The sequence below is a fragment of the Saimiri boliviensis genome, chromosome 14, assembly GCF_048565385.1.
Source record: "Saimiri boliviensis isolate mSaiBol1 chromosome 14, mSaiBol1.pri, whole genome shotgun sequence".
NCBI classification, from domain to species: Eukaryota; Metazoa; Chordata; class Mammalia; order Primates; family Cebidae; genus Saimiri; species Saimiri boliviensis.
The window spans coordinates 14,873,622-14,893,024 of NC_133462.1; the positions used below are offsets into that span (position 1 = coordinate 14,873,622).

The 19,403-nt window shown below is 55.2% G+C and overlaps 1 protein-coding gene across 5 annotated transcripts in view; it reads right to left on the bottom strand.

Annotated features, from left to right (window-relative positions):
• MEGF8 (multiple EGF like domains 8) overlaps nucleotides 1-19,403 on the bottom strand; it is a 56,519-nt gene that overhangs the window by 13,905 nt on the left and 23,211 nt on the right. For 3 of the 5 annotated variants that reach the window (XM_074385582.1, XM_010331065.3, XM_074385584.1), the window contains 22 exons: nucleotides 16,529-16,729; nucleotides 15,287-15,487; nucleotides 14,606-14,842; nucleotides 13,660-13,778; nucleotides 13,442-13,573; nucleotides 13,241-13,354; nucleotides 12,571-12,819; nucleotides 11,846-12,045; nucleotides 11,295-11,505; nucleotides 10,955-11,204; nucleotides 10,266-10,398; nucleotides 8,995-9,242; nucleotides 8,808-8,918; nucleotides 8,541-8,659; nucleotides 8,032-8,239; nucleotides 7,539-7,719; nucleotides 6,810-6,973; nucleotides 5,898-6,042; nucleotides 3,917-4,148; nucleotides 2,516-2,639; nucleotides 2,138-2,351; nucleotides 1,503-1,717 (listed from right to left, as the gene is read on the bottom strand). In XM_074385582.1, coding sequence (XP_074241683.1) covers nucleotides 1,503-1,717; nucleotides 2,138-2,351; nucleotides 2,516-2,639; nucleotides 3,917-4,148; nucleotides 5,898-6,042; nucleotides 6,810-6,973; nucleotides 7,539-7,719; nucleotides 8,032-8,239; nucleotides 8,541-8,659; nucleotides 8,808-8,918; nucleotides 8,995-9,242; nucleotides 10,266-10,398; nucleotides 10,955-11,204; nucleotides 11,295-11,505; nucleotides 11,846-12,045; nucleotides 12,571-12,819; nucleotides 13,241-13,354; nucleotides 13,442-13,573; nucleotides 13,660-13,778; nucleotides 14,606-14,842; nucleotides 15,287-15,487; nucleotides 16,529-16,729 — 4,008 coding nt within the window. Of the gene's footprint in view, nucleotides 1-1,502; nucleotides 1,718-2,137; nucleotides 2,352-2,515; nucleotides 2,640-3,916; nucleotides 4,149-5,897; nucleotides 6,057-6,179; nucleotides 6,331-6,809; nucleotides 6,974-7,538; nucleotides 7,720-8,031; nucleotides 8,240-8,540; nucleotides 8,660-8,807; nucleotides 8,919-8,994; nucleotides 9,243-10,265; nucleotides 10,399-10,954; nucleotides 11,205-11,294; nucleotides 11,506-11,845; nucleotides 12,046-12,570; nucleotides 12,820-13,240; nucleotides 13,355-13,441; nucleotides 13,574-13,659; nucleotides 13,779-14,605; nucleotides 14,843-15,286; nucleotides 15,488-16,528; nucleotides 16,730-19,403 lie in introns of all 5 variants that reach the window. The other 2 variants (XM_074385586.1, XM_074385583.1) reach the window with 2 other exon arrangements.

Here is a 19,403-nt window from a genome sequence, read left to right on the forward strand (position 1 = left end):
GGAGGGCAAGTCACTCATTCAAAGTCAAACAGCCAGGAAGTGGCAAAGATGGAGTCAAACCCAGACCCTACTGACTTCACAGCCTGAGCTTTTGATCACAAAGCAAACTACCTCCAGGTAAGAGCTAATGTGCGACTCCCAGGCAGGGATCCTGGCACTGGATGCCAAGGTCTGTGGGATACTTGGTCTTCCACACCCCGCCCTCCTGGTCTCAAATTTCCAGGAAGTGCTGTTGATTTCTTTAGTCCACCTCTCAAGATGACAAGTGTCCCACATCCCTGCACTGTTGCCTACTAGTGTCTGGGTGGTGGCTGGACTGATCACTTAGTTCATGGGTTGTGGGATGGTGAGTAGTTTTGCCTCGAATGGGTATTGCACAATCGAGGTATGAATGAGGAGGGGACTATGGCTGAGTGACTTTGCTTCCACATGTGACAGTGGGAGGTGAACGTGTCTCATCTCTCACCAGGAGGCAGTGGGGTGGGGTGCAAATAGCTTTGTCTGCCACCACAACAGCTTCATCATGTCAGGTGGAAGCATCTTTGGAATGGACTTTCTGGAAACAACAGAGCATGTGCCAGGCAGTCCAAGGGGCGGACTGTCACGGATACGCCCAGGCCACCCCCACCTTCAGGAATCATCTCTCCGCCCCACAGCCCAGAGGAGGCCTGGATCTCACCTGCCATGTTTGGACCACATGCTCCTAGCCCCCCCTGGCCACATCCCACTACACCAAGGCTGGATGTGCAGTTGGTGCCCTAAGTCAGAGTCTCTCCTGGAGAACGTGAGCTAACCCACAGACACACAGATGACCATGGTCTCTGGAATTAGAAGGCATCTAGACTGGGGGTCAAGGCCGCCATCTGAGGCCATGTGCGTTGATGATCAGGCCGAGAGAAACCAGACAACGGAGAAATGTGAAGAACAGCTGAGGTGACAGGTCATGTGGCCAGAGAGTGACAGAGCAGCAACACTTCCTGCTCTCAGAGTCCATCAAATACCCCCACTTCCTTACAACAAAACCAGCTCAAGGGAGTGTCTGTTTCTTACAACCAAAAGTTCCATAAGTAGAGAGAGAAAGAGAGGAGGGAAGCAGAAATGGTTTGGGAGACTGAAGGGAGAAGTATTAAGAGTCACGGACGTGAACCTATGGATTATATCGATAAAATTAAAAATACAAAATTAAGTTAAAAATGTTTAAAAGTCATGGAAAGGATGGGGAGACCATGATACCATGGACAAGAGTTGGAGAGGCAGAGGCTGGGGACTGGGAAAGTGGCGCACACAGAAGCTTAGCTGGAGAACCCAGCAGGGACCCTCAAGAAGCAATGAGGGAGGAAAGAGATAGTGGCAGGAGAAGGAAGCAGGGCTGTGCAGCCAGAGCCAGGAAATGGAAGGGGGAGGCGGAAAAGGAGACGGTGGGAGAAAGGGCCCTGCCAGGGCAGAGAGGAGGAGACCTGCATGGGCCCTCGCCTGGCGCGGGTCCTGGCCAGGTGCAGTACCTGCTGTAGGCTGCTGCTCCAGACACAGTGCTGCCAGCCCCCATCGGCTCCCTTAGAGTCCAGGCAGGAGGTGCAGTTGGGCAGGAGGTGACAAGGTGTGGGGCAGGGTAGTGGGGGTGATGACTCCACCGGCATGGGGGACACATTCAGCAGAGAGTGGCTGAAGCACGTCCAGTCATAGGTGGGCTGCACTGAGAGGATGCGGCGGGTCTCTCCTGGGTAGGGGCACCCGGATTAGGACCTCAGACCCAGAAGATCAGATGCCCAGCCCCTCCTCCCTCAGACCCAGGAATCCAGGCCCCCCACCCCTCCTCCCTCAGACCTAGGAGTCCAGGCCCCCCACCCCTACTCCATCAGACCCAGGAGCCCAGGTCCTCCCACCCCTCCTCCCTCAGACCTAGGAATCCAGGCCCCCCACCCCTCCTCCCTCAGACCCAGGAGCCCAGGCCCAGCCCCAGCCCCTCCTCCCTCAGATTAGCAACCCAGGCTCCCCACCCCTCTTCCCTCAGACCCAGGAGTCCAGGCTCCCGGCCCCTTCTCCCTCAGACCTAGGAGATCAGGTGCCCAGCCCCTCCTCCCTGAGACCCAGGAGTCCAGGTCCCAAGACCCCTCTCAGGAAGCGGGCTGCTGCTCACCTGTCCTCTTGAACTGCCGCGTCCACATGCACTTGCCCTCCCGCGTGCACTGCTCACAGTCGGCAGCCCCGCACGCGGCCTCGGAGCAGTTCCCTGCCCAGAAGACCTCTCGCTGGTTGATCCGACAGTCGTTCTCAGAGGTGCAGGACCCGTTGCGTCCAATGCAAGCACCCTCGGGGCAGTTGGTACACCACTTACAGCGGGGGGCAGACGCCTGGTGGGGGAAGATGGGCTGGATGGGACCCTCAGCACCCCTCCTGAGTCAGCTGAGGGCTCGGTGGTTCCTGAGACCCTGGGGTGGGTGGGACAGCTGACCAGACTGCAGACCACCCTGCCCTCTACCTGCTGTTCCCAGTCCCTGCCTCCCCCACCACTCACTTCTCCATCTCCAGGTTGCAGGGTCCGAGGATGGCGGGCCAGGCACTCACTGCAGGTCCGGAGACGTCGACATTCCTCCGGGGAGCGAGGCATTGGGGAGCAGGGGGAGCCTCCGCAGCCCAGCCTAAAGGACATGAGGCCTGGCTCACTCACAACCATCCTGACCCCATCCTTCTGCGTCCCAGACACTGTCCTGTTGGGGAGCTAAGGCCCCTGACCCTGTGTCCCAACATGGACAAGGCACAGGCCTCCTGAGCCTGGTTCTCCCCACCTGCACTTGGTAACAGATGGTCCCACATCCACCTGTCACCCAGGCCAGAGACACTGGACCACACCCCAGGTCCTGCAGCACATGCAGCCACCAAAGCCTTCTGCCTCCTGGATTTCTCTGACCATCCCGTCCTCCCCAGCCCTGCAGCCCCTTGCCCAACTCAATCTGGTCCCCATCTGCAGCTTCTCACCACTCTGCCCCTCACAACAGCTCCACGGATCTCACTACCCAGGACCGTCCCTGCCCTCTCCAGCTTGGGCCTTCTGTGACTACCTATCCCACACAGTGGGGGTCCATATCCCTTATCCCAAATCCCAAGAGGTACATATGTTTCAGACTATCCTGGATTTTAGAAAAGCAGTGCGTGTGCCCACTGTCACACACACCTCCAGTGGGGTCTGGGGGGAGGAGCACCCCGTAATCAAACCATTAACATTCCTGTGGTAACTGACAACACACCCATTGGACGAATAAGGCCCACTAGCAGCCTCAAGTCAGTGAGGGTGATGGGGCAGCCCCGCGAGTCTGCTAAGCCTAGGAAAGCACCTTCAGCATCCAGGGATGTCTGCATTCCCAGAACCGCAGCTGAGGGGTCTGTGGAGCTGGACGGAGCCAGTGCCTCCGCCAGGCACGGGAAGCCCTTTCTGAGCTGACCCCTTCCAGCTTCCAGTCTCAGCCTCACTTCTGAATTGCTGATGGTCTAAACCAGGCATCCCCAGACTTTTTACACAGGGGGCCAGTTCACTGTCCCTCAGACCATTGGAGGGCCGCCACATACTGTGCTCCTCTCACTGACCACCAATGAAAGAGGTGCCCCTTCCTGAAGTGCGGTGGGGGGCCAGATAAATGGCCTCAGGGGGCCGCAGTTTGGGGACGCCTGGTCTAAACTCTACCATTCTTTTAGGGCCCAGTTCAGACCCAGCTCCACCAGCAAGCATTCTCAAATGAGACCCCAGTCCCAGGCAGCGCTCCCCACTCAGATCTCCCCTGGCCATCCTGCCTGCAGTGATTCACTCCCCTTTCCTGAACCACACAGTACACTCCCGTGGCCTCCCTCCTGGCGTGGCCTAGCACAGGACCCCCTTTGGAGGGCTCCATTCCCCACTGCCTGCCATCGTCGCCATGGTTACCTGTGTGCCTGATCCCCAGACAAGCAGGCCCCATGGCACCAGGTGCAGGCCCCAGACTGGTTACAAGCTTCGGGTGAGGACAGCAGGCGGCAGGGGTCAGAAGGCAGGGTCAGCGCCAGCAGGCGGCCCAGGGCCACTCCTCCAAAACCCCCAGAGATGTACAGGCGGCTCCCGACTGCTGCCACAGCATGGGCCACAGACTCCTCCATTGGGGGCCCCACAGAGGCTGGGCCTGAGGAAAGATGGGGTATTCAGACAGATAGAGAGTAGGAGACTCCGGGAAGAGACCCACACCATGATGTTAGTCAAAGAGGGATGCAGGGAGAGAGGAGAAAGGCAGGGTCAAAGGAGAGCAGAAGCAAGGCCGGGTGCAGTGGCTCACGCCTGTGATCCCAACACTTTGGGAGGCTGAGGCGGGAGGACTCCTTGAGCACAGAAGTTCAAGACTAGCCTGGGCAACACAGAAAGACCCTGTCTTGGCTGGGCGTGGTGGCTCACACCTGTAATCCCAGTACTTTGGGAGGCTGAGGCGGGCGGATGGATCACAAGGTCAGGAGTTCAAGACCAACCTGCCCAATATGGTGAAAATCCATCTCTACTAAAAAATACAAAAAATTATCCGAGCGTGGCAGCGCATGACTGTAGTCTTAGCTATTCAGGAGGCTGAGGCAGGAGAATCGCTTGACCCTGGGAGGCGGAAGTTGCAGTGAGCCGAGATCGTACCACAGCACTCCAGCCTGGGCGACAGAGTGAGACTCCAACTCAAAAAAAAAAAAGACCTGTCTCTACAAACAATAAAAAATTAGCTGGGCATGGTGGTGCTATCTGTGGCCCCAGCTACTTGGGAGGCTAAGATAGGAGGATCACTTGAGTCCAGGAGGTTGAGGCTCCAGTGAACTGAGATCACACCACTGCACTCCACCCTGGGCAACAGAACAAGACTATGTCTCAAAAAAAAAAGAAAAAGAAAAAGAGCAGAAAAAGACAGAGAGGAGACACATGAGAAAAGACAGCAAGCGAAAAAAAAAAGAGGGAGAGAGACAAAGGCAAAAAGAGAAAAACAGAACACAGGGAAAGAAGAAGAGAGATGAATGTTTTGGAACCAGAGAGATGTGGCAGCCGTACAACTTTCTGAAGGCACTAACTGCCACTGCATTTCTAAGACAGTACACTTTATGTTATGTGACTTTCACCTCAATTTTTTAAATCCTAAAAAAAAATAGAGAGACATGAAGTAGTGGAAAAGACAGATTAAGAGAAAAAGGGAACTAAATCCCAGCACTTTGGGAGGCTGAGGCAGGTGGACTGCTTGAGTCCAAGAGTTCAAGACCAGCCTGGGCAACATAGCAAAATCCTGTCTCTTAAAAAAAAAAAAAAAAAAAAAAAATTATCCAAGCATGGTAGCATACCTGCTGAGGAGGAAGGATTGCTTACTTGAGCCTGGGAGGCAGAGGCTACAGTGAGCCAAGATAGCCCCACTGTACTCTACCCTGGGCAATAAAGTAAGACCCTGTCTCTAAGCAAATAAAAAGAGAAAAAGAGACAAAGGATCAGAGAGAGAAGCAAAAAGAAAAGAAGTCAGACCCAGAAATACACTCACAACCGTCACTCACATTGAAATAAAAAGGCAAGTGACAGGCACACTTCTAACCTACGATTAGCAAAGACAGGCAGGAAGCACCCCCATGTCTAATAGGGTTGTCTCTAGAGAGGGGGATTATGGCTGTTTTTTTTTTCTTCCTATTTTACAAATTATATACAGTGAACATTGTTACTTTTATAGTCAGAATAAAAAATAAACTTCTCCAAGAAAAAAAAGGAAGGAGGGAATCTCCTGGTGTTTAGACAATACAGAGGGGCGGCAGTTCTGCCAGTGGGTCTGCAGGGGCCCAGTGACACCTGAAGAGTGGGAGTCCCAGGACGGGGATGGGGCTCCTCCTGGATGTCCCTCGGCCTCCTGGAAGCCACAATGGGGACTTACGGGTGAGGTCGGGCAGAATCCAGGCATTGCAGTTGACCTGGTAGAGCAGAACGTCGCTGCTGAACTCATCGGGGTCTGAGCGTCCCCCAAGAACCACCATGGTGTCCCCTAACAGGGCGGAGGCGTGGAAAAGCCGGGGGCGGGGCTGTTGGGGAGACAGGGGACAGGATAGCCTGTCAGAACTGACCTCTGCTCCCTCCCAGCCCTCCTGCCACCCCTGCCCTTCCCTACCTGTCCCCACCAGCCCAGCCAATTCTAATCCTCCTCCTCAAATCTCACCTCCTTCCTCCAGGAAACCTCCTATACCCCCAAGAGCAGCCCACAAAGCTATCTCCCTCCTGAGTTCCCAGAAGCCCCATGACCCAGGGCTGCTCCCCAGGAATTTGACCCAGACCCCTTGAAATGAGCCACCCACATTCCTCACACGATCTCGCTAGTGACAGTGGGGGTGTCCTGGGGGTGAGGCTCCTCGAGTCTCTTGCTTCTAGCCCCCCACTGCCCCCAAGATGGGCTTGAAACATGTGGACTGAAACCATCAGTGTCTCTAACCAGTGCAGACAGGGTTCCCTGCCCTCCCACACACGTTCTCCTTGGCCTTAAAGGCAGAAAGAGTGTCGAGCCTCAGTCCTGCTTTGTATGAGTGAAAAACCCAGGAAGGGGAAGGGGCCTGCCACGGGCACACCAAGAGTCAGGGCAGAGCTGGGCAGAGCTCATGACTCTGACCTCCTGGCCTCAAGTTCTCTCCCAAATCAGGGATGGAAGCAGGGGAGATGTGGGGGTGTCAGCTTAATTAGAAGACATAGAAAGGAGGGAAAGCAGGAATCTGGGATGGAGCCAGTCTCTGGGGCATTGGGAAAGAGGGGCCCTCCCTCCTGTCCCCTACATCCACTGGTCTGGACCTCTTTTCCTGACCTTTGCCCCCTGAGAAGGGGCCAGCAGGCTCCAGGTGCGGTCAGGACAGTGCAGGGAGTAGAGCTCAGGGGATGGGGCTGCCAGCTCCACATGGAAACGGAAGCCCCCAAACACATAGAGGGAGTCGGTGGCCTCGTGGTAGACGGCAGAGTGACCATAGAGACCTGTGGAGGGGCAGGGTGACAGGCTGGCAGAGGGGCTGACGACAGCACTAACTCCGCCAACCTCCCGGCCCGCCTGTTCAGTGCCCACTCCCTTCCCTGGCTGAGGCTGGAGCAATGGGGGCCCCTCTCCACCCATCCCTCTCACTTGGGTTCGAATGGACAATCACTGGAGACTCTGGGAAAGGGAAGGGAGTCCTCAACTGGCAGGAAGCTCTGACAGGTTCTCGGGAGGGAGACAGGGTGTCCAGAATGTCTGACAGGGGGACAGTGATCAAAGAAAGGAGGAGAAATCGAGGAAGGAGAACCTCTGAGGAACAGGGAGCTCAGAGCCTGGGGGTGGGGAACGGTGGCCACATGTGGCCAGGAGTGGGCAGTTTATTATGCAGTATGGGAGGAACAGATAGAGAACCTGAACATTCAAGAGAGTGCCCTGAGAATCTGGGTGGGGACGGGAAAGAGAGGGAGACAGGTGACCACAGAGCACAGGAGTGGACCAAGAGCCCACAGGAAGGCTGAATGGCTGGGAGGTCCACAGGGAATACGCTCTCCTGGTCCCCAGCCCCACCTGTGGGGGGTGTCCCACTCTGGGCTCCTGACACCCAGGTGCCGCTCGCCAGCTGGTACTCGAAGAGCTGCTGGTTGAAGCCATTTTCTGGGGAGTAACCACCCACCAGGAGCAGAGACAGGCCTCGGCGGGCAGTAAGGGTATGACCAGCAACGGCTGGCAGCTCCACAGTCTGGGGGGCCTGAGGGATGGAAGGCCAAGGTCACCAACGGGCCCAGAGATCAGGGGTTGCCTTGTAGGTAGAAGCGCGCCTCAGCGCCCCCCAGTCCTCCCTGAAGTGCTAAGGAGGGAGTGAACCCCTCAGGGCCAGTCGGACCCGCCACTGGGTAAAGCTGTGTCCCAGCCTGGGACTGGCTCGGGACAACAATGTGACCCAGGATGGCCGATAAAATTCAAGTCCAGGGCTTCTGTTTCTTCTGGGGGTAAAGCTGGCAGGAGCTGCCATGGTTGTCTCTGTCAGGGCCCAGCGCTGGGGCTGGGGAGAGAGGCTCACCTTCTCCTGCCGCCATTGCAGGGTAGTGAGGTTGAGGACCCAGAAATCACGGGTGACGCCCCCAGCAGTGAGTCCCCCCAGCAGATACATGGCACCACGGCCTGCAGGCACATAGGCAGCTGCGTGGAAGGAGCGGGGCGATGGGCCTGGGCCCCCATCCTCAGCTCCTGCCAGCATCTGTGTCCACCGCCGCTCACTCACTGAGTACCTGGGGCCAGGGTGCAAAAAAACAACCTTATTACAGTCGTCCCAGCATCCTTCAAGGTGACCCTGCCTGAGAGATGCCCCCGCAACCCTTGGGGTGGCCTTCCTATGACAGTCCTCTCACAATCCCCTGGGGTAGCACCACCCAAATAAGTACACTGGTCCCCAGGTGTCCCTGGGTGAGCCTCCTGTAAGAAGTGTCTCAGCATCCTTCAGGCTGTCCTGCACTCCTCTGAGGTGATTCTTAGCATCCCAAGGTGACGTTCTCTCATTCACATATCCCACCTGCCCAGGGCAGTCCTCACCTGTACAGATTTCCCAGCAGCCCCTGGGGCAGGCCCAAGCCCCCAAACATCCACAAGGTAGCATCGGGTCCCTCCACCATGCTGTGGCCCAGGCGATGCAGGAAGCGGCTGGCAGTGTCCTGGGGGTGGGTGGGGACATCAGGGATCAAGCTAGGATCAGGACAAAGAACCAGGCCTGGGTGTAGGGTGTAAGGATGGTCCCAGGAGTGGAGGTGGGAGAACGACCTGGGGGTGACCATCCCTAGACAGTGGGTGCACGCAACTCACGGCTGAGAGGCGGCTGTCCATGAGGGTCTCCCAGACCAGCTGCCCGCCATCCAGCTTGGTGGCACAGTCAGGGCCCCCGAAGCCCTCAGCACAGATGCACACACCCAGGCTCTGGGGACAACAAGGGACTCAGGGGAACCATGATCACCAGCCCTGTCCCACCAGGCGTGCCCTGTCCCACCTGTACCTGGTTACAAGTTCCTGCCCCAGTGTAGGCATTGCAGTTTTCAGGACACAGAGCCATGCGGCAGTGTGGGCCAGCCCAGCCCTGGGGACATCGGCAGAGCCCCGCACCTGCAGCCCCATCCTGGGGCACACACTCCTGGGGGACGGGGCAGCTTCCGGGGCCTCCTGACCCACAGCGGGCAGAGCCCACTGAAGCGTTGAAGCCCCAGGACGAGGAGCCATTGGCTTCCCAGTGCAGCACGAGCAGCCCTGCAGGGAGAGAGGCCAGAGGCTGGCAGCAAAGCCGCATCCCACCCCATCCACCCCCAGGTGCTGAGAAGAACCAGTGTGACTGGGCAGGGAAGGAAGGCACCATGTCATTCATAATCACCGCCAGTATGAAACATTCTGTACCCCGTCCCTCGGTCAACCCATCAAGATTGATCTTAAAGCCTCAATCTCTCACCGACTGCTAGCTACCTCCTGAGCTGCTGTCCAAGCCCGAGTCCTGTTCCACCTGTACAGTGGCACCTATCCCCTACTGGTCCTCCTAGCTGCCTATACTCCCCACTCACGGTGGCCCAGTGACCCTCAAAATCTGAATTAGGCCCTGTCACCATTTAGCTCCAAACCTTCCACAACTCCCTACTGCCCTTACATAAGATCAAATCTCTTTAGAATTAGTGATTTAAAGGTAGGCAGGACAGGAATTATTTGATGTTATTATATATAAAATATGCTTCAATAAAATTATATATATAGGCCAGGCACAGTAGCTTATGCCTGTAATCCCAGCACTTTGGGAGGCCAAGGTGGGTGAATCACTTGAGGTCAGAAGTTTGAGACCAACCTGTCCAGCATGGTGAAACCCCATTTCTACTAAAAATATAAAAATTAGCCAGGCATGGTGGCATGCGCCTGTAATCCTAGCTACTTGGGAGGCTGAGGCAGGAGAATTGCTAGAACCCAGCAAGCGGAGGTTGCAGTGAGCCAAGATCATGCCACTGCACTCCAGCCTGGGTGACAGAGTGAGTGATGCGGGGTCCTCACACCAGCCACATTCTATGTGTCTCAGAGACATGCTCATTCAGCCCTTCTCTCTGTAGATGTAGCCCAGCCAGCATAATCCTGTTTTCCACTTAACTGAGGAGGTCGAGGTCCAGTAGATGAAGGACTATGTCACCCTACAAGCAGTGGTAGAGCTGGGCCCCGAGCCCACTTCAGGTGGTGAGTTCAGGTGCAACAGATACATAGCCCAGGACTAAGAGGTCCCACTTCCCCTAGCCCTCGTACCAGATAGGGCCTGAACAGTGAGGGGCCTGTCCCGCCGCTGGCCACAGAAGGCAGCTATGAGGCTGCGGTCCGACTGGACAACACCAGTGTCCAGAAAGCGTGGAAATCCGTCAAAGGCTAGGACGTAGCTCAGCTACAGGGGTGCAGAATCAAGGATTAGGAGACGATAAGAATGAGAACAACGGAATGTGGGGTCTGGGAGAAGGAGGGGTTCAAGAAGAGAAGGCAATCTGAGACTGGGAAAGGGGATGTTTGAACCTCCAGGGCAGACTGTCAAACTGTGGCATGGAGGCCACCACTCCCCTTCCTGTGTCCAAAGCAGACATGGTTAATCTATCAGGCACTCTTGCATTGAGCCCCTTTCTCAACACGCAGCTCCTGGCAGGCAGCTCCAATCAATCACAGTTGGTACACAAGATGTAATAATTTACAATTCCTGGTCTGGGGACAAGGAGATTGAGGATCTGGAGAATGAGAGATGGGAGCTGAGGAAACAGAAAGCTATCTGGCAAATGGGAGGGTTTGTCTGTACGCCTAGGAATAAAGTGCTGGGGATCTGAGGAGGAGTTTGGGTTTCAAAGGATTAAAAAAAAAAAGCAACACTGGGGTGAGGGTCTGGGGATGCAGGTCTGAGTCAGGGGACACGGTTTTAGCTCGTGGGCCTGAACCCTTGTCTCCTCAGTGCTTACCGTGCAGGGGGTGCTGCTGTCAGGGGAGAAGGTGAGGGTGAGTGGGGGACAAAGGGTCCCGGGAGCACAGGGCTGTAGCTCCTCAGTGGCCGAGACAACCCACACACAGTAGGACAGGCCAGGCCCAGCTCTCGCAGCCCCGCCACCTGGAGGCAGCAGCCCCCCGACCCGGCGAGAGCCCAGTGCCACTGATGACACGTTGGTGAGGAGAGCGCGACCCCCACACTCCCGGAAGCAGGAACCGCCGGCTCTGGGGAGATGGAGGTGAGCCAGAGTCAGACCAGTCTTGCCCCTCCCCAATATGTCCCCAAGCCCACCCTACCCAGCCCCGCTGGCTCACCGGGGATCCCCATAATAGCCTGGGGAGCAGAGCTGGCAGTGGGCACCCTCGGTATGGTCCTGGCAGAAGCAGAGCCCGCTGAGATTGTCGCAGTGGCCACGGCGTGGGTCCCCATGCCCGTTGCACTGGCAGGGCCGGCAGCCCCTTGTGCCCGTGGCGTTGCCGAAGCTGCCAGGCCGGCACCGTTCGCAGTGCTCCCCCCACGTCCAGTCTGTGGAGGCCCCAGCAGGTGGGACAGAGTCAAGTCAAGGATGAGAATAGGCCCAGGCCTACTGACTCAGCTGAACCCTGACCCCACCCAGCTGCTTCAAAGGGGAGAAACCAAGGCCCACCCAGATCAGAGGAAACAGCAAGTCCCAAGATGGGGAAGTGAGGCCCAGCCAGAGCAATGGGTGGCACTGAAACCTGTGAGTCAGGGACAGGAGTGGGGCGAGGGATCCAGAGCTGCACAAGGGGACATCAAGGCTCCCTCCGGGAAGAGCAAGCTGGAGCCCCACGAAGGGAGGAGGCTCCTTGGGGCCAGGCTGGGGCCAGGGACGAGGGCCACTCACCCTGGCACTCATCGCAGAAGCCAGGGCCCCGCTTGCGGCAGTGGCTGTGGAAGCTGCAGCCACAGTCCCGGGAGCAGCGGGGGGCTGGGGGACCCGGGGCGGGTGTGGGCGGGGGCAAGTCTGATGTCCAGCCCAGGTCACACACGCAGGTGAAGTCCGGAGGGCCGCTGCACACACCATGGCCACAGTCCTCCAAGCACCTGAGGGGGCCGTGTCGGGGGTAGGGAAAGCGCCAGGCAGGCCCAGAGCCCCTAAAGCACCCCATCACCTCCACCCACCCCGTGACACCATCAAAACCCCTGCCTGTTTCCATGATTTCATCACCTCCACCCACCGTGACACCATAAAGTCCCTGCCTGTTTCCATGGTTTTGGGCTATGTGGGTGACCCCGTCTCCAAGGTAACTCCATGCATCACCACGCCTGTCTCTATAGCAACCACATAGCACCACTGTGAAAACCTCTTCAACTAAGTCCTCCTCCACCTCCATGGCAACGCTGAAGACTATGGCCCACAGCCTATGGGTGCCCCGTTTCCACGGTAACCAGAGTTACACTGGGGACCATGTCACTCTAACAAAGGCCTAGTCTCTGCAAGGTAAAATCCCTGACTAACGGGATGCTGCTTCCACAGGAAGGGACCCAGTGCCATGATGGCTTCCTCCCTCCACCTCCATGTGCCCCAGCCTGGGGCGACATCTCCACGGCAACCCCCACCTGACTCACGTGCGGTTGCAGTGTGTGATGCCATCACCCTGGTAGCCCCGCTGGCAGTGACACTCGTAGCTGAGGGGTGTGTTGAGGCAGGTTGCCCTCGGGTGGCACCGGGCCAGTCCCAGGCGACACTCATCCACGTCAGGACAGCGGGCATATGCCCAGCGGGCAGGGAGAGCCACAGGCAGCCCCAGGCCCTCCCCCACCCACAGTGAGCAGTTACCCCCACTGAGGGGTCCCGAGAAGTCCCCCTGTAGGCACCTGTGGGGTGGGACAGTGAAGAAGTGGGGGACAACACAAAAACAGGAGCCATGCATGGAAACAATGGCAGGGAGAGAAGAGGCCAATTGGAGACAGAGGAATGCAAATATAAATTTGGAAAGAGACAGAAACCAGAAGACTCAGACAAAAACAATTTTGGAAGACAGACATAGATGGAGAATCAGTGAAAGGGAATTCAGAGAGACAGAAACAAAGAGAAAGAAAACCAATTGCAGAGACCCAGAAAAGAAGGAAAAATGGAGACGAGTGGGAGGGTAAAATAAAAACAGTATGTAAAAGGAAAGGTGGCCATGGATAGGGTTAGGGCAAGAGGACAGAGAAGCAAAGAGGCCATTAGAATGACCAGTCATGGAGGACACAGCTGGGCACCCTCCCCGCCTCCCCACTCGTCCCGGCTCACCGTCCCAGTGTGGGGTTATCCTCATTGCCACACCAGCCACACTCGTGGCTCTGCAGACACTCATGGCAGGTCAGGAAGCCATCGCAGCTCCGGCACCGTGGCTCCGAGTGCACGCTGCAGGATGGCAGGGGTAGGGGATCAGACCCCCGGCCCCTTGCTGGCAGGGACCTTTCTCCGTTATCCCTGCCCCAGGGACCATACCTGTCGTCCCAGCCTCGACAGCCCCCGTGCGGGTACCGGGCCAGGTAGGCAGCAAACAGGAAGCAGGTGTGGGTGGACTGGCACCAGGCACACTGGCTCGAGTTGGCCAGGCAGTCCTCACAGGTCAGGCGCCTGGGTTGAGGAGCCGGGTCACTCGACAGCCAGCCACGTCCCCGGGCACATCCACCCACCCACTCCCTGGACCCAGCCGGGCTCACTGGCTGCAGAGTGGGGGACACTCCTCTGGACTCTTCAGGGCACCCCGACCCCGGCCCCGCCGGCTACAGGCTGCATCCCCTTTGCGGCTGGTGCTCTGATGCCACTCACAGAAGGGGTCCTGGGGAACAGTTGGGCAGAGGAGTCAGAACCCCACTCAGCCCTCTCCTTTGGGCTCCCAGTGCCAATCCCACCCGCGCTCCACCCTGCAGACTGTCCCTGCAAGGCCATCTCCCTCCCCAACTGCCTGCATCTCTGGACCCCTCCCTTCAGCCACAGACACCCAGGGGTCTGCTTGCCCAGCACCCACTCTCTCCTTTGGGCAATAGTGCTCCTTCTGTGTGGTCCGAGTGGGACTAATTCAATCCTCAGGATCCAGAGGTGGGCAAGGGGCTACATTCCCTCCCCCAACTCTAGTCATTGGCCCAGGAGCCTGCACAAGGCCCAACCAGAGCCACTGACATGTAATTCTGGGATTTCTGTTGAGCTCCTGGATGGTGGTAGGGTGGGTGGGGAGAAACAGGAAGCCTCACTGTGTTTAAGACTGAGCAGGGACTGAGAGTCTGGAGCCTTACTGGCTAGCCTGCCACTCACAAGGAAGCAAACCCTGCCAGGGAACAAGAGAACACAGGGTGTCAAGGGCTGCCTGACACCACATGGAGCTTGCAGGCCTGAAGGCCTACTCCTGGGCTCTGATGCCTGCACTGAGAAACACTCCGCTATTGGAAATGGACGGAGTTGCATTCTCTGGCCCCTGCAACAGCGAGAGTCCTGACTCCCAGGTGCCTCTCTCTCTAGCTCCATCTCACCCTCCCCAACAGGCTCTGCAGATCAAGGACAAAAGCCCTTGCTGTTTCCCCCACACCCCTGACCAGGGTTCCCTGGGCTGCCCGTTGCCTGCTCTGGCTACCTTCACCTTGTGACCTCCCCTGGTGGCCCCACAGGCACCTGCGTGCAGGCGTGGCAGTCCCGATGCTCCTCGCAGAGTGGGCAGAGGGTAGGCACCAACACCAGCAGGGACCCACCAGCCCCGTCATCCTCGCAATGGGCCCCACCCTGGCGCAGGTGGCAGGTGGCACTGTTCAGGCACCAGCCACAGCCCTGGTCCGCCAAGCAGCCCAGGCAGGAGGAATAGGAGGTGCAGGCTGATGAGCGGTATGGCTCCAGGAAGAAGAAGGAGATCTCCTGGGGAAGGGGCCACAGGAAGGGAAGCAGTCAAGGTCTGGGGTAGGGGTAAGAGTCTGGCACTAACTGAAAGTAGGGTGTGGAGCCCAGGTTGAGCACTGAGGCACACAGGAAGTCAGGATTTAGGAAACAGGTAAAGAGGTCCAAGGTCTGGAGGAATCTGGAGATTATTAGAGGTCAAAGTATGGAGGCCAGAGGTCAGGGTCAAGGGTGATGAATCAGAAGATGCAGATGGGGGCCAAAATACGGGATCAGGTCAGGGTCCATGGGCAGAGGTCAGGGGCCACAGGGTTCAAGGGGAGGTCAAGAGTTCAAAGGCCAAGAGTTAAGGCATCCAAGGTCAGAATCTAGGGAGTTCCAAGTTTGTTGCCTGGGGTCAGAAAGCTCCGCGGATCTGAGGCTGGAGCCTGCGGCTAGGATGGGAGGTGGGTCCTAGGTACTCACACTGCCTCCTGGCACACCAGTCCGATCCCACAACAGAGTGAGCTCGCTGTGCCCAGGGCCTGCTGAGCCATTGAGCTGGCCCCGGATCTCTACTGCGTACTTGTGGTCTCGCCCAGGCATGGGGAAGAGGCGAGCAGACCCAGGGCGCTGTAGCCGCCGAGTCTCCTTCTCTTGATGGGCCACCCAGCGCCCCACTTCCTCCTGGGGTAGGGGTGAGTGACAGGCAGGGGCCTCAGAACCTTCTCATTCATTCCTCAGACTCCTGATACCTCCAAACTCACCTGGCACCCACCCGCCTCCTAACAAGAGGAGGGCCTCAGAGCTCCTTAGATCCTGAGAACCTCCAAGGTAAGCCCCCCAGGGACTCCCCTCCTCCTCAGGCGATTTTTTTTTTTTTTTGAGACAGGGTATCACTCATACCCAGACAGGAGTGCAGTGATGCGATCATGGCTCACTGAAGCCTCAACCTCCCAGGTTCAAGTGATCCTCCTACCTCAGCCTCCCAAATAGCTGGGACTACAAGTACATGCCACTATGCCCAGCTAATTTTTGTTTTTTGGAGAGATGACGTCTTACCATGTTTCCCAGGCTGATCTCAAACTCCTGGGCTCAGGCAATCCGCCTACCCCTACCTCCCAAAGTGCTGGGATTACAGTGTGCGCCTCCATGTCCCACCTGCAGGAGCCTTTCAAGTCTGACTCAGACCTTCCTCACCTGCTTCAAAGTTTCCCTCATATTCTGCTCACAATTGAAAATGCCAGCACCCCACCTCCTCTACTAAAGATCCACCTCTGGCTGGGCTCAGTGGCTCACGCCTGCAATCTCAGCCCTTTGGGAGGCCAAGGCAGGCAGATCATCTAAGGTCAGGAGTTCCAGACCAGCCTGGCCAACATGGTGAAACCCCATCTCTACTTAAAATGCACAAAAATTATCCAGGAGTGCTAGTGCATGTCTGTAATCCCAGCTACTCAGGAGGCTGAGGCAACAGAATTGCTTGAAGCTGGGAGGTGGAGGTTTGCAGTTAGCTGAGATCACACCATTGCATTCCAGCCTGGCCAACAGAGTGAGACTCTGTCTCAAACAAAAAAAAAAAAAAAAAAAAAAAAAAAATTCCATCCCCTGTCTCTGATTTCTCCCCAGTCTTCCCCTAGAACTTTCCAATCACCACAGATGCCCTATACCACATCCCTAGGCCCCATTTTTTCCCATTAACACCCCCCTCGACGTCCCAGGCAGCCTCACCATTTTCTCTGTGTCAGGGCCACGGGCCATCCGGGCCAGGACATGTAGGCGTTGGGCCCGGGCCCACACAGCCACGTCCTCAGTCCCCGGCCCACCTGGCCTTCCCGGCAGCATTGGGTAGATGAAGCCACGGTAGACCAGGGACACATCCGTCTCCGTGCTGGGTGTCAGGGTGATGGTCGTGCTACGGACGATCGAGACCTGTGCCACCAGGGAGGGATGGGTGTATGCATGAGTCCCTTTCTGTACTGCCCTCAAGTCCCCATACGCCCCAGACCACATCAGAGCTAGAAAAGACTGGTCAGCCCAAACTTCTTCCCCATTTTACCACATGAGAAACTGAGGCCAAGGGACAGGGGTTAGGTGACTTGCCAAAGGTCACTCTGGGAGAAGAGGCAAGAAGACCAAATTCAGACAATAGACAAGAGGGTCCCTGAGCCCACCTTTACCCCTGGTCTCTCCCCATTTCCATCTCACATCCAAACTCCAGGACTGGACACTTCAATGTCTTTTTCCCCCAATTCCTCACCTTTCCAGCTAAGCACTTCAAAGCCCAGGTCCAACATTTAGAGTGGCAAAGTACAAGATATATTTTCCTGGTGTGTGATTTTGTAATAGCAGAAGAGTAAAACAGTCTAAGTGTTCACCAGTGGAGGCTATTTAAATAAACTACAAATGTAAATGAAATACTACATAACTGTTAAAAAAAAAAAAAAAAAGAATGAAGGCCAGGTGCATCTAGCACTTTGGGAGGCCAAGGTGGGCAAATCACTTGAGGTCAGGAGTTCAAGACCAGCCTGGCCAACATGGCGAAACCCCACCTCTACTAAAAATACTAAAAGTTAGGCTGGGTGCGGTAACTTATGCCTCACTGCACTCCAGCCTGGGCAACAAAAGCGAGACTCCATCCAAAAAATAAATATATATATGTGTATATATCTGTGTGTGTGTGTGTGTGTGTGTAAACATATGTATGTGTATATATATATATATATATATATATATATATATATATATGTGTGTGTGTATATATATATATGTATATATATACAAAAAAAAAACAAAAACTAGCCAGACATGGTGGTATGTGCCTGTAATCCCAGCTACTCAGGATGCTGAGGTGGGAGGTCTGCTTGAGCCCAAGAGACAATGTTGCAGTGAGCCAAAATTGCTTGCCACTGTATTCCAGCTTGGGCAACAGAGAGAGACTGCATCTCAAAAAAAAAAAAAAAAAAAAAAAAAAATCAGAGTGTTTCTTAAGTTCTGTTATGAGAAGCTTGCCAAGAAGAAAAAAAGGAAGCAGTTGTATAGTGTACATAGTATACTACTTTTGTGCAAAAGAAAAATGATAAAATATCATGCTTACTTGCATTGGAATAGGTAGATTCTGGAATGAGATCAAACAAACTCAAATGGATCTTCCAGGGAGGTATAGTGGCCTTAAGTTGGGGCCATGCTGGAGCTAGACAGTTCTGGACCACTTAAGGGGTGGGGAGTAGGGTAAATGAGAGAAACTGTCTACTTAATGACATTTTTTATCTTTTTTTCTTTTCTTTTCTTTTTTTTTTTTTTTTTTTTTTTGAGACAGAGTTTCACTCTTGTTACCCAGGCTGGAGTGCAATGGCGTGATCTCGGCTCACCGCAACCTCTGCTTCCTGGGTTCAGGCAGTTCTCCTGCCTCAGCCTCCTGAGTAGCTGGGATTACAGGCATGCGCCACCATGCCCAGCTAATTTTTTGTATTTTTAGTAGAGACGGGGTTTCACCATGTTGACCAGGATGGTCTCGATCTCTTGACCTCGTGATCCACCTGCCTCGGCCTCCCAAAGTGCTGGGATTACAGGCTTGAGCCACCATGCCCGGCTTTTTTTTTATTATTATTAAAATGGAGCCTCACTCTGTCACCCAGGCTGGAGTGCAGTGGCATGATCTCCATTCACTGCAACCTCTGTCTTCCAGGCTCAAGAGATTCTCCTGCCTCAGCCTCCGGAGTAGTTGGGACTATAGGCTCATACCACTACAAGTGGCTAATTTTTGTATTTTTAGTAGAGAAGGGGTTTTGCCATGTTGGCCAGGCTGGTCTTGAACTCCTGATCTCAAGTGATCCCCCTGCCTCCACCTCCCGAAGCGCTGGGATTATAGACACTGCCAAAATGCCCGGCTAATTTTTGTATTTTTAAGTAGAGATGCGGCTTCACCATGTTACCCAGGCTGATGGTCTCAAACTCCTGACCTCAAGTGATCCACCCACCTAGGCCTCCCAAAGTGCTGGAATTACAGGCGTGAGCCACCATGCCCAGCCCCAGTGACTTTTGATATTATTGTGATTTTTGAACCATGTGAATATATGAGCTATTTTAAAAATCAATAAAGAGCCACTGTGGAAAACACTTTGGACATTCCTCAGTAAGATGAATATAAAATTACCATATAACCCAGCGATTCTGCTCCTAGGCATATAGCACAAGAACTGAAAACAGATTTTCAAACAAAAACATGTATACAAGTGCTGATAGCGGCACTATTCACAAGAGCCAAAGGATGGAAACAGCCCAAATGTCCATCAGCTAACAAATGGATAAACAAAATGAGATACATCTATACAATGCAATATTACTCAATCATAAATGAAGTTATAACACGAATGAGCCTTGAATGAAGTTATGTTACTCAATCATAAATGAAGTTATAACATGAGTGAGCCTTGAATGAAGTTATAACATGGATGAGCCTTGAAAACATTATGCTGAGTGAAAGAAGCCAGACACAAGCCAGGCGAGGTGCCTCACACCTATACTCCCTGCACTATGGGAGGCCAAGGTGGGTGGATCACCTGAGGTCAGGAGTTTGAGAAGAGCCTGACCAGCATGGAAAAAC